Raw genomic sequence first — 13,347 nt, forward strand, 5'->3', positions numbered from 1 at the left:
ACGAGAAAAAAAGCTAATCATAGCTCACAAAATCTCAAGAATTCCACGCGTTCGTGAACACAGATCTCTTTTTAGGTTTAATATAAACCCCAGCTATTTCTGTGTCAATATTGAACATGCAGAGATTACATATTTAATCTCTGACGCGGATACTATTTTATGGTCGAGGAATGCTTTTGCTGAATTACAGCATGTTTGACATTGCGAGATTCCTCACATTTTTCACCGGTGATAAACTCCCAGTACGCTTCTGTAAGCCTACTGGCGCAATCCAGATGCAAAAATACCCGGGGAAGAAGATGACATAAAATATTTTGCAGATGGTCCAGAAATTCAGACCTGAGACTTTTGTAATCTGTGAATACTTCACATATTCGTTGCGGTCTTTGTCACATGTGAGAATTAAAGCTCGATGTAGGTGATGATCTCACTTTAATTCAGGTTTAAAGATGATTAAAAAAAAATACTTTCACTCTAATAAATCAGAAACCTGATAAAACAGAGGCCTGTAAATATTTAAGTTTCATAAAACTAACAAAGATATCTGAATTGCCCATCTGACATTTCCACCGCTGTTTATTGTTGATGATATTTTCACCTGAAACACTGATATCATCCAGTTGTTTTTCCTTCAGGAAGTTCCTGCAACTGCTCATTAATTGTTGCTGAGGGGCCAAAGTTTGAGAAAAACAAGCTGCACCACCAGCTCCAAGTTCAAGTTAACTTAAGAGGGAAAATAGGGGCTGAGGGTAGATTTTATTGTTGCATTAATGGACCGTTCTTGCACCGAATGTTTGTGCGCTACCGTGTTTTTCTGCATTTCGCCTTGCCGTGTTGTTTTGTAATATTGTCATGGGAGTTGAACTGACGTCAGATTTCTTCCTCTCATTCAGGTGGCGGGTGGACTCTAGCACTAGATCTTCATTTTCCCAATCAGCTCTTCTGCTCTCTCCTCCAGAACGGGTCGTCCTTCCCTCGACCTCTGTGCTCATCCATTTCCTTCCAACTCTTTTAAGATTTCTTGTCCTTTTCACTGACTCATGATGTTTCCTTATGCATGTAAGGAAGTATTGGTTGTACTTAGCTTGTTAGGGCCACCTTTAGTACTATGTTGAAGCTTTTTGCTGCAAAAACATCCTCAAATACACTATAGGTTTCAGAGCCAGGACATTTTCAAGGAGCAGGTAAGAATATATTTGCTTTGGAGTTCAGTTTCAGTGGAGTCGAGGAGCATTTTATAAATAAACTGGGAGTCCATCCAGCGTGTTACACGTGTCTCACTCCTGTCACAGCTGGAAGAGGCTCCAATCCGTTCTGCAACAATGACCTTTACAGGCAGCAGAAAATAAATAGATACCTTTATATTATTTTTGCAATAATATTTTGCAAAAGTTGACTATTTTCACGTGTAAATAAATGTTTTCAATGTCTTCAAAGTGAGTAGTTACCTGTCAAATCAAGATGATTAACACTTGAGAATCTGTCAAAGTCTTATAATAAGTTTTGCCAGTGATCCAATAGTCTAACAACTACAGCGACCAGGTAGCAAGCTTAATGAGGAACCACGGCTGCAACCACACAACATTTTCATCCCTCTTCCCTCCAAACCAGGCTCACGTGACGCCTCGTGACCTATTACATGTTTATTATGTGAAAGCGGTGCAGCACAAGAGTTTACACATAATTTTTGGTTGGATAATTGTTTTGAAACACTGAAAAGAAGTGCTAAGTAGTAACATGCGTACAGATGAAGCTTATGCATAAGTCTAATCTAACTTTACATCACTTCCACTTTCTCATGCTGTCAAGCTGATTGTGACATCACTGGTATCATCTTTCTTCTTCAAAGCAATCAGCCTTCACTTCCCGTACATTAAATCTCACTGCACATCTGTCATTCTCTCTTGCAGACGCCTTCATGCAACCCACCTCCTCCCCATCTCTGCCTCTCCCTCATCAGTCAGTCTCCATTTAAGCCTCCATCTTCATCTCCACCACCATTGTCTAGACTCTGGGGGGTCTAGACATTCCTTATCGGCCCATTCCTTTTAAAGAGCTCTCCTTATTGAAGTACTTTTAGTTTCTGGAGATTTCAGGTTTCAATCGTGTGGTCTCGGACATGTTTTTGTTTGTTTGTTGGAGACTTCAGGCCTCTGTCCCCTCACATTCATCCAGCACAGAGTTCAACCTCGAGGCTCTGACACACAAAATATGGGACGGGAAGTAAACATTTTCCTAAATGGGTAAACATTTGGCAGCCAAAGTCATATGAGTTTGGAGATATGTCGATTTTTGGGGCATATTTTTAGAGCCTTTGTGAAATGTTTTAAAATGAAACAGGAAGTTGGGAAGTTTATGGCCCCGCCGCCCACCCTACTTCCTTCGCTCAGCCATGAAAGACATGTGGAGAGAGATAAAACAGTGTGTCAACAGACTGCCAGAGGCTGGCCAGTATAGCTCTGACACAGTTTAATGTTACAGATATTTAAAATAGTTTGTTATCTGCTTGTACACCAGTTTCTGCTGTGACTAACGCTTACATGTGCTTTATAAACCATTATTAATCATTTAATTAACCTTTAAATGCTGATTAAGAATTATAAAGAGGAAAACTCACAGTAAAAAGTTGCAAGGTTGCAAAACAACACCGTGGCCACTTTAAAACCTCGGACAAATAATACTATCATTGAACCGTTTCCTCACCTGGCTCATGTGTGCCCAGCCCAATTTTACTCTTTAAGTGTGTGTGTGTGTGTGTGGGGGGGTGGGGGGGGGGGGGGGGGGGGGGTATGTATCCATGATCGTTTATGTTAATGAGAGTGTGGGGAGTGAGTTGGAGGGCGGGGTGGGCTGCTTTTAACCATGTAAAGCACTTTGTGCTACATTTTTGTATGAAAAGTGCTTTATAAATAAAGATTGATTGATTGAACCATTTGATCTTCATTATAAAAGGCTCAGTGGAGAATATGTACAAGCCAAAAATGTTTGTGTTTATTTAATAAAATAAAGACATTAAAAAATGCCAAAAAGCACAAAGTTTATTTACCAGCATGGATTTTAACAAAATCTGCAGGATTCATTCCTCAAGTTACTGACATTGATTATTTTAGTTTAAATTAATTAAAAATAATCATAGTTTTCTATCACCGTTTTCAATTTAAGATCTCAACAACAACATGATCATTAAAATGAATTTGTTAATTATTATTTCCATTATATTTTTAATGACATGACATGGAAGGACAACACACTCAAGATCTACGATATATAATATAATTTAAATAAATATGCCATTCTGAACTGTTTCATGAGAGCAAGCGTCTGGGTATGTGGCTGCTTTGCTCTTAGTAACTGCCGGGATCCACTGACTCGGGCCTCTGGGGGCTTGGACCCAGGTACTGTTCAAACTCGCTGCGATCCAGATCATACAGCATATCAGCCTTAACCCTTTCTAAGTAGAACTCCAGGGATGGCCCAGGAAGGCACTGGGGGCCTCCATAGACCCTGAACTCCCTCTGATTCCCAATGGGAGCTGCAGGACTGGAGAAACCTTCCTGGATGTGGCCCTGCTGAGGGTCAAAATACCCTTTAGCCTGTGCAGCGTACACAGGAGGGTTTGAGTATATGATAGGATTATTTGCGGCTGTGGCTTCTTTTCCTTGGTCTGGGAAGTCAGGGGTGTTTGCATAGCTGCTGTGACAAGAGGTGTAGTTAGCTGAGGAGTTTGGGAAGGTGTGTGCATTTTGGAAAGGCTGCTGGTGATTCTGGAGCAGGTAGGTGAGGTTGTAGGGAGGTCTGAAGCCTGAGCTGCATAATGAAGGTGTCGATGCTTCTGGAGTCTTTGGGCTTTTCTTAAACTGCTTCCTCCTGCGTGGCTTGTACTTGTAGTTAGGATAGTCAATGGTGTGCTGCACTCTTAGACGCTCAGCTTCCTTCATGTAGGGACGTTTTTCAGCCAAGGACATGGCTTTCCAGGCTTTCCCTGCAGAATAACAAAGCAGTAGAGCTCTATACATTGACTAGCTTGATAAAACTGACCTTTGACTAATAAAATAAAATCCTGGTTTGAGGCCATATCTGAAACATGTTGTGTTATTTAAGAAACAAAAGACACAGATTATTATTTTACCTAGTATTTTGCTCAGGTCGGTGTTTTCCAGGTCTGGGTTGAGCTGTGCCAGTCGCCGGCGCTCCTCTTTGGTCCAGATAATGAAGGCGTTCAGGGGCCTCCTGACCCTCTGCTGTGCCGCAGCAGATTTGGGTTCGGGGCTGGTGCAGCTGGAGTCCGAGTTCGCCGAAAGCGGGCTGGAAGGCCCTGAACTCGGGGAACACACCTGGGCCATCTGGTCTCCGTCTGCGATTGGCAACTCTTCGCTGCACGAAACGGAGCTGCAGAACTGGAAATCTGCGGGGTCCTGACCGAAGTACATGTTTGCAGATGGCTCTGTTGCTGGCTGTCATCCTCCTGATGATGAAGAGTTATATATGTGGGCGCTCCTCCAATGGGAGGCCAGGAGGAGTGGATTTAAGGTGTGAATTCCAGGTGTGTTCTCAGGTCTGTGACCCGGCGACCCAATCAACGATTTTACGAAACTTCAGATTGGGGTCCGTGTAGAGTCTGTCTATACCCCACAGTTTTTTTAATCTAATTAGAAAAATAAAGTTTCACCCGTTTTATTGTCAAACGGAATAAACTCAAAGTCAACGTAATTTGTGTCTTTATCCACGTGTAGATGACACAATGGAGGTTCTGCACTGGGACAGGATTTATGTTTGTGAGGTGAAAACGTGACACTTTTATATCTTCTACATAATCAAAAAAGGTTTAAGACTTGTTAACATACTCAGATACAAACACGTGAGCTTTGCGCTCTTTAAATGGACAAAACAGACACACAAACACACACACACACACACACACACACACACACACCTTGTTGTTTTTACCTCTGACCCACCTATTAAACCCCCATTAGTAAAACCAAATCACGCCTTTTGATCAATAGTGCCTGAGGGCCAGGGTAGGAATTGATGAGCCCACATCAAAAGTTTTCAGGAGGCAAGGCTGGTTACTAATTACACTGTGTCTTTCAGCTCTTATCGGCCATCCACTGTCTTTATCAAAGTTCATTTTACACAACTGAATCAAACGTGATCAAGGCGCGTTTATAACGCGATTACTGCTCGCAAATGTTTGCGAACACGCACACAGAGAAAAGCGTTGATAGGCCCACACAAAGACCCATGATGAGCCATTATGCGGGACAGCAAGAAGGAGAAATTGCCCGACCTTATCGGTCTCAGCAAAAAGATGAAATAAACAGTGGGACAGGCTGACTGGCTCCCCGAAAAAAAGTGGATTGAAATCCTCAGACATTCAGACGCACAGAAACTGCAGTTGGCGCATCGCTCTCCAATTCCAGCTCAAACTGTCTGTGCCACCTTCTTTACAAAGTTTTATCCTAATTTAATTCCAACACACACACACGAACAGATTTTATTTAATTTGCTGCGAATATTAAAGCTTTCCTTCACACTTTATACAGTTTGTAAACGAAGAAAACTGTCAGGACCGCAGTTTCTTTACAATAACACACAAAAAAGGAAATAGCCACCAATTAAGTCCACGCAATGACATTATAGTGATAGCAGCAGTCATTTACAAACACAATGGGATAAAAGTGACTTTAAATGAATAGAAATGACCAGCCCAGAAACCCGGGAGGCTCGCGCTCCCTCTGTAATGCAATTGGATGCCATTACAGGTGCTAGCTTCCCCTTTACGGTTTCCATGAATGTCTGTCTTTGCAACTGACGGCATGCATTAGACAGACAATGGGTGCATTATGCAGACATTTGCAACTTTGAGTCTGCAATATATGTCTGTCTGCGGTCCTGACTCTCCACCATTTGAACTGAAGAAGCTTCTCGGATGAGAGGTGAAACGTCTTCAAGTAACTTAAAGAAGTCCAGACGCTTTTCTTTGCAAGCTCCTTTGACCAGTCTGCAATATACTGTGCATCCGTGAGACCTGCACCTGCTCTGCATTATCTACTTAGCAGAGTCACTTACGCGCAACTTTAAAGTGTAAATGTTCTACGGTGCTGTTTAAAGTACAGAGGGTTAATACACAAGGGTTTGCACTGATCTTAAGGCGAGTTCTGCTAGAATACACATATTGAAAACACAAGTCCCCACTTTAAAGGGCCTCGAAATGAGCCCGTAATAGGAGGTTTTTTTATTTGCTTTTGCTTTGGACTTTGTTTTAACGTCGCAGTCAATCAGGTGAAATGGAGATCTTTAAGAAAATCAATAATGTGTCACGCAGGCAAACTCAATAATAGACGTAATTAAGGTGAGTTGTTTCAACCGTGTTCCCACTATTGGCGACCAAATATAAAACTAAGAGTCGAAACTGATAAGCTGGTATGTAGCTTTGGTAAAGAAACCAATAAAAAAACTTAAAAAAAAAAAAAAAAACCATGACAAATGTGGAGGTTATATGTCAGATTTAAAGTCGAATTACTCGTCAGAATAACTGGTGATTTGGTGGTGGGGGAGGTGGGGGTGTCCTTGTTTCACAGCTTGTCAGAATTATAGGTTGAATCCACATCCGCGGGGTAGAGCGGGACGCATGCTCCAACGTGCTGTGAAATGCGCTAATGGATTTAATCAATTACCTTGAATGGCGCAGCGTGAATACAATAATGTTAGTTTCGGCTGACTATCAGCGCGAACTGAGAGGGCTAAATATTAGACAACCTCTCTGTGTGTGTCCTTTTATTGTATAACCCACTCCAAACTCCACCACCAGCAGGGCTTTCCTTTGCTGAAAAATGTTTGAAAACGTGTTAAAAGTCCTTTATGTTTGGCTTTATTAATGAATCCTAATCTATGAGGTGACAGTAGGGTATCAGTGCATTGTATCATAGCCAAACAAGCAGCGAGCTGCCACTGAATGGGCACTATGCTTTCTGAATAGGGATTGTTCTCTGTGGCTTTCTGATCACAATGTGCCATTGTATTGGACAGAACTCATATATGGGACACTCCTCTCCTTCTCCACTTTGGATCAGTGATGATCAGGCTGGCACAGGTAGAGCTGTGCAGTCAGGACCTGTAGGAATACCAGAGGGCTACCTTATGAAGGGACAGGCCAGCAGGCTCTTGGAAACGCTGGACAATGCCTTGGTTGGATATTTACTAGATGTGGAGCATGCACTCATTTGGTTTTGTGGTTTTCCGCTTGTGGGCTCTAGTTTTCCGTCTCTGAAGGTGCTCCAACACCCATGCTCTTCTTGTACTATGGATATAAAGTGATTTAAGTTTGCTGACATGGAGACGCTTTCTTCGGGCTTCTGTCCAAAGGAGAAATCTGATCAAAGCCACAGAGGTGCAATGCAGGAGGCCCGTGTCTTGACCTCTGACACTGCAGCACTGTATTCTGCCTCGGCTTCACTGTCATCCCATTGACTTTCCTTACAGTGCCTCATTCATAAAGAGCTGCATTGTTTTATAGCTGGAAGGTGTGAAGAGGATATGATAGTGTTGTCTCAGGTGACCGTGATCTTCGCGGCGAGAAGCTATATTGCATTGTTGAAGTATTGTATGGGCACAGCAGGCCAGCTTGAGATATACTCTGTCAAGTCTCAGACACCATTCTATGCAGTGGTCTGGTTCCCCCGCCTCCAGCTTCACTTCTCAATCGCATGTTTGAGCAAATTCAACAGCAGATGAGGCCTGCAGGGTCCCGAGCGTCAGCCTCCACACTCCCCGTGTAAACAGCGCCCTGCCCGGCTGGCCCAACGTCAAGCCAGCTGAGAGGATTACATGCCCCCTGGTGTAGACAGGCTTAATGTGGCCTCATTAACAGAGCACAATGATGCCCCCACCTCTGAGCAGAGATAATAAGCAGAGCTCATCCAGACTTCAAACACAGCTCAGACAAACTCGGGAGCCCGGGTGGTTCAGAGTGTCCAGGCGAGGCCACGGAAGTTGAAGAATTTCTGCACTACTTTAAGTAGCAACTGCAGACTTTGTCGCCCAAGTGTGCCGAAAAAGGAGAAAAAGTGCTATTTCAGCATCTAGAAATGTGAAGATTTTAATGAAAGAGGACATGCACTTCACCGTGTAACTGAGAGTACGGCAAAAGCACAAACAGCATGAATAAAAATCCAGTAATATAATTTTTTATGGGACAAACTGTCTTGTAAAAAGTGCAAAGGAGGAAATTATTTAATGTTTTAGAGGAAGCCTTTTTAAAGGCCTTCTGCTTGTCAGTTGACTTGTGTGTATGTGTGTGTGTGTGGCATTTTCGAATCTTATTTTATTTTCTGCACTAAGTGACTAATTAATGTAAGAAAAAAATCACTAATGAGTAAATTAAACAGTGCTCTTGTGTTCACAGTATTAAATCACAGCCTCTAATTCCTCTGTCTATCTCCTTCCTCCTTAAACTGCTTTCTAACTTCATTTCATTTTTCTGTCATTCAGAGCTGCTCAGACTGAGACTGGCTAATGAGGCGAAGCTATGATCTCGTCACAGAAGCAGCTCCATTCTTTGTAAATTAGGAATTGTATCCTACACTGATAAGAGCCTTAATTGCACAACTGAGTTGACATCTTTTACTTTCCAGAGAGCTGAGCTTTGGACATTGGATGTCCTCGGTCCCACAGTTTGAAACTCACACCTGTGCCCGGCACACAGCGGAGAAGGAGTCGTGCATTTAACTGTAATTAGCCCTGATTATTATCTGACACTGGCCTGAGACTTGCGAGACACAGCCATGCACAGCGTCTGTCTTAAACGGCTCATTCAAGGCAGCAGATAATCAAATCGATCTGCCGTGCTCAGCACCGACAACAATGTCTGAATGTTTAATTAAACAGTGTGAAATGGTTAGACTCAGACATTAGATTATTTGGAGCAGAAACCAGACACAAAACGCCAGTCTGAAACAAATCTTTTTAGCCAGCTGATTGAGGAAAATACTTGATTCCACTTTGTCATTCTTCTGTGCAAACCTTCAGGCAGCCACACGCTCACAGGGCTGATGTTTGTGCCTCTTTGCACATAACAAAAAAAAAATTGTTTAGCTCGCTCCTTTTCTCTCTGTTGCTCGTCTGAGACCTGATACAAATTCAAAAGGATCTGCTGCTTTGAAGATAAGAGCTGTAGTTCTGCCATAAACAATGATTGTGCTGTTTCTTTCCTGTGGCGTGATTTATTTAAAGTATTATGCTTTAAGGATTTGGGCAGGTTTTCCTGGCAGGGCCGGCTGTGTATGTATCCACCGGCCGTATTGGATACTTGAGGATTCAGGAAAACACTCAGGGAACCACAAGGAAAGTCATCAAAGTGAAACCTTTGGCTCGTGGGGTGAAAATTTACTATTTCACTGAAGCTCACCTGAAAAATTATCTTTTTTTTTTAAACGCTTAACGAAAACTTTGCATCAGTCCTTTTTCTATTCTTGCATAATTAAGATCTGCCTGCATTTACTAAGGTGGCAGTGGGGGTGGGGGGTGGGTTTAAGACAAACACAAAGCTCGTGGTGGTGCACACACGCACAGGCATATGCTTCCTTTGATAAAGTGTTTTTATAACAGCACAAATTCTATGGCAGCCTCCCTCAAGACAATATCTGTGCAAAATACCAAGTTATTTATAGGGAGTGTGCCATTTCGACTCCAAAAAAATAAACATGAGCGTAATCGTGAGCTCAGGAGAGATGCGATGAAGCTGTAACCAGTGAGGTTACACTCCGGCACAGGCTTAATTTATAGTGCGAACAGGGGGCAAAATAGAAATCTCATCAGGATGCATTTGAGTTTTATTAGATATGAATGATGTCTTGATTCGGCTTTCATGTCTCCAAAGCATACAGAGGCAAGGTTGTATGTATGTTTTTTGCCTGTGATTGTGTTCCAAAACAGGGGGAGGGGGAGGGATCTTTTGAACGTCCACACCAGGATACAGCTGCCTGTGACTAATTTCAAACTCCCCTTCTAGGGCCTAGGCAACCCATTTCACAAGTAACACACATCACCAGGCATCTGTTTCCTGTTTTCATTCTTTGAGTTATCTTATTTTCCTTATTTCCCCCTCACCTGTTACAGTTCACGTTCCTTCCATCATGCAGCACGGGCCACGGTCGTGCTTGGACACGAGGCCGTCAGATGTTGGCCACCGAGTAGTACTCCTCATACGGTTTGTGGCATAAAATCGACTACATTTAACTGTATTAATAAAAGATAATACAGTGAAAAATATATTTTTCAACATAAAGTTTAATGGCAACACACAGACTACAGTTTTCCATACAAAATGAAAACGCTTTCAACACCCCCAGCTCCCTGTAAATAAACAGTATTTTTCTCCTAACACCTACGAACTGTAATATTTCATCAGTTTTTCATCAGTTGGTTTCAGGATCTTCTTCTCAGGCATGTTAACAACCCAGCCTGGAGAAAGGCCAAAGAAGATCTGTCGTATATCCTTCCTCATGGCCAGCATGTGATACAGTTCATCCTTTGAAATATCTGGCAGAATGTAACCATACTTCTGTGCCAGGGCTAGCCGGGCCTGCTGGATTTTGTCCGGGTCTGCCAAATAACCCCGGTTGTCAGCACTTGTGTAATAAGGGAGCATATTCTCCCCGGGCAACATTCGCTTTGGGATCGGCTGCCCACGGACAAAAAATGGGACAGGCTTGATGAGGATATCTGCAAAAAGTGAGAGCACATTTTCAGGCCTTTTACTTTAAAATTTTTTTTAAAAATAAATAATAAATAAAATACATCGACTTGGGCAAGTGGATAAGATCAGTCATTAATGAGTTACCGAGACTTATGGGATCGTAGAAACTGGTTGTGATGACCCCTCCGTTCCTTTCAATAGCAGCTATGGCTCCTTCAGTCGCTCTCTGAACCTCAATGTTGATTTTTGCAGCAAAAATCTCAGCGCCCTGGAACAGGACAAACACGTGAGCTTTAGTCAGAACTGGCTAAAATAATAACCTAAATAAAAATACTGAGGAGTCAAGACCAGCATCTTAATCTGTTACTGTCACAGTGACAACACTGTCATGTGGTGCCACCTACTGGTATGTCTACTAAAATTCTTCAGTTCTAACCAATTGGATAACCTCACAGTGATTTTGAAGCCATTCTTAAAGAATAAAACCTTTGCTGGTCAAACTATAAGCTGTTTAAATTGTTTTATTTGTCTTGCAGCAGCTATGCATAAAGTCTTCAGCTCACAGGCTCTACTGATGACAGAGAAAATACATTTCATCAATATTTAAGATGTTCTGCTCATAAAACAGATAAAGGAAATGAACAGGTTATCCATTAAGAAACCTTATACTTTCAATTTCCATGGAAAGGAGATCCTCTGGTGTTTGTAGCATAGCATTTATAATTTATTTAACATCAATAATCACGTCTCTCAAGTCTTGTTTCTGTGTTGACACTAAATACGCCAGGAAGTAGCTGTTTGTCCTCAGATGATTGTTAAATGATTTTAAAATCAGCTGTGATGACAAATCAAGCTTCCTAATTTGATCTCTATGAAACAGATGAACAAATCAAAAACCTCGTCAACAAGCTGGACTCCATAGTCGCGCTTCAGGGGCTGGATTGTGACTCCTCTGGCGTTGACGAGCTGGGTCAGGTCTATAGGCTGAGTCGGGTCGACTCGGCCCAGATCGATCAGGTACTGCAGCCGTTTTAGCGTCAGAGGGTGGTACTGCGGACGGCGACTGAGGAGGAAGAAGTACAAATCGATATGCACTGCTCAGAAAAATGAAGGGAACACTCGATCATAGCAGCGTAACACAAACTGAGTTAAACTTCAGGGATATCAATCTGTCTAGTTAGGAAGTGGAAACCACTGTGAATTCATTCGAGGTGCACCTGCATCTTTGCTCTCTCCTTATCCCTCATGACTAACTTTTGTTTAATGCTACTGGCAGCATGAGATGGTAACTGCAGTCCATTCAGGCTGCACAGGTAGTCCAGCTCTTCCAAGATGACAGATATGCAAGTGACATCGCAAGAAGGTTTCCTCTGCCACTCGCCACAGTCTCCTTATATCTCCTCCCTTCAAAACTGTGGAGGACATACAAGGGGATGGGACATTACATGGGGCAGAATTTGATCTTTTGTGCAAGAAGGAGAGGAGCAGCATTGCCCATGCTCTACAAAATGACCTCCTGCAGGGTGCTCAGGCACATTTCTGGCTGTCAGACTCCATGAATGTGGCATGAGGGCCTGATGTTCTTCAGTGGAGTCTGTGCTCTCATCTATGAACAGAACAAGGTGCCAGTGGCAGACCAGTCACTCCAGGTGTGCACTCACAAATGGCAGTCCACCTACCACAGCATGACTCTAATGCTGGTATTAAGAGATCAGTGTGGGTAGTGCTGTGTAGATAAGGTGTACTGACTGACAGATAAAACAGGTTATAAATAAAGCTTTGTGTTTTCTGATCCGAGCTTGATGGCAACCAAGTGCATCTGTCATTTATGCAAATTCGGCGTGCCTCTTACTCAAGCAAGCACTCATCGATTAGCTTCACAGATAAAAGGCATTTGACGCCTTTACCTGTGCCCTTCATTGAATCCGTATTTTGGTATGGCCAGGTAAAAGGGGGTCTGCCCCCCCTCGAAGCCCAGCCGAGGTCGGTTCCCTCTCTGCCGCTCTCCTTTGTGTCCTCTGCCGCTCCTGTTGCCACCATACTGCCCTCTGCCCCGGCGTTTCTCCTGCGACACAGGAACATTTAGGACCATCTCCTCTTGCTTGCACATAACCTCATGAGAACAACTATCTCCGCTGGATTACTTTAGCTGACATTAGCTGCGTTAGCCACAGATAGCTACAAAATTTACGAGAGATTAAAACTTACCGTTTGCCGGGCTCCTGGTTCAGGCCGTAGGTTCGCTAAGGTTATCCGCGGGAGGTTCTGCAAAACATCCAGTGCTTTACCGCCTGGTTTCTTAGGGAAAGACATGTTTCGGTCGCTCACATGTCAAAGGTAGCAAACCAAGGGCATAGAGGTCACGTGACAAAGACGGCAGCGGAAGTATTTCTCGTTGACGCTGTCACGTTTCAAAATAAAAGATTTGGGAGGTTTGGCGCTCCTGTTTTCCAAAATAATCCGTGTTAATATGCAATTTTTATTATTTAGAAAACAGCCAAAATGGTCTGGCTCACGATAACATTAATTAACATATTTTGAAAATGTCCCAAGCAAAAGCCAAACGTTGCCAGAATTCTTACTAATATTCAACATTCACCATTATTTTTTTTTTTACAACTTTTCCCGTAGTATTGTCTCTGCACACC

The 13,347-nt window shown here is 42.8% G+C and overlaps 2 protein-coding genes across 2 annotated transcripts; both read right to left on the minus strand.

Moving 5' to 3' along the window:
* Nucleotides 1-3,032: 3,032 nt before the first annotated feature.
* On the minus strand, nt 3,033-4,510 carry sox32 (SRY-box transcription factor 32). The gene is made up of 2 exons (XM_082547489.1): nt 4,130-4,510; nt 3,033-3,982 (listed from the first exon to the last, which is right to left on the minus strand). The coding sequence occupies exons 1-2, from the start codon at nt 4,428-4,430 to the stop codon at nt 3,345-3,347; spliced, it is 939 nt and encodes a 312-aa protein (XP_082403615.1). The 5' UTR covers nt 4,431-4,510; the 3' UTR covers nt 3,033-3,344.
* Nucleotides 4,511-10,272: 5,762 nt separating this feature from the next.
* On the minus strand, nt 10,273-13,098 carry mrpl15 (mitochondrial ribosomal protein L15). The gene is made up of 5 exons (XM_082546613.1): nt 12,908-13,098; nt 12,607-12,764; nt 11,597-11,762; nt 10,844-10,967; nt 10,273-10,725 (listed from the first exon to the last, which is right to left on the minus strand). Exons 1-5 carry the CDS (start codon nt 13,010-13,012, stop codon nt 10,388-10,390), a joined length of 891 nt encoding a protein of 296 aa, XP_082402739.1. The 5' UTR covers nt 13,013-13,098; the 3' UTR covers nt 10,273-10,387.
* Between the last annotated feature and the right edge of the window lie 249 nt (nt 13,099-13,347).

The sequence above is a fragment of the Aulonocara stuartgranti genome (genome assembly GCF_965226115.1).
Source record: "Aulonocara stuartgranti genome assembly, chromosome: 9".
In the NCBI taxonomy this organism is placed as follows: Eukaryota; Metazoa; Chordata; class Actinopteri; order Cichliformes; family Cichlidae; genus Aulonocara; species Aulonocara stuartgranti.

What these genes read in the sequence shown, in the direction of transcription:
- sox32 (XM_082547489.1), bottom strand. Translation starts at nt 4,430, where the DNA reads ATGTACTTCGGTCAGGACCCCGCAGATTTCCAGTTCTGCAGCTCCGTT. An exon ending in CGACCTGAGCAAAATACTAG is followed by an intron (nt 3,983 to 4,129) that starts GTAAAATAATAA and finishes GTTATTCTGCAG; the next exon opens with GGAAAGCCTGGAAAGCCATG.
- mrpl15 (XM_082546613.1), bottom strand. Translation starts at nt 13,012, where the DNA reads ATGTCTTTCCCTAAGAAACCAGGCGGTAAAGCACTGGATGTTTTGCAG. An exon ending in GAGTCCAGCTTGTTGACGAG is followed by an intron (nt 10,968 to 11,596) that starts GTTTTTGATTTG and finishes GTCCTGTTCCAG; the next exon opens with GGCGCTGAGATTTTTGCTGC. An exon ending in CTACGATCCCATAAGTCTCG is followed by an intron (nt 10,726 to 10,843) that starts GTAACTCATTAA and finishes CACTTTTTGCAG; the next exon opens with ATATCCTCATCAAGCCTGTC.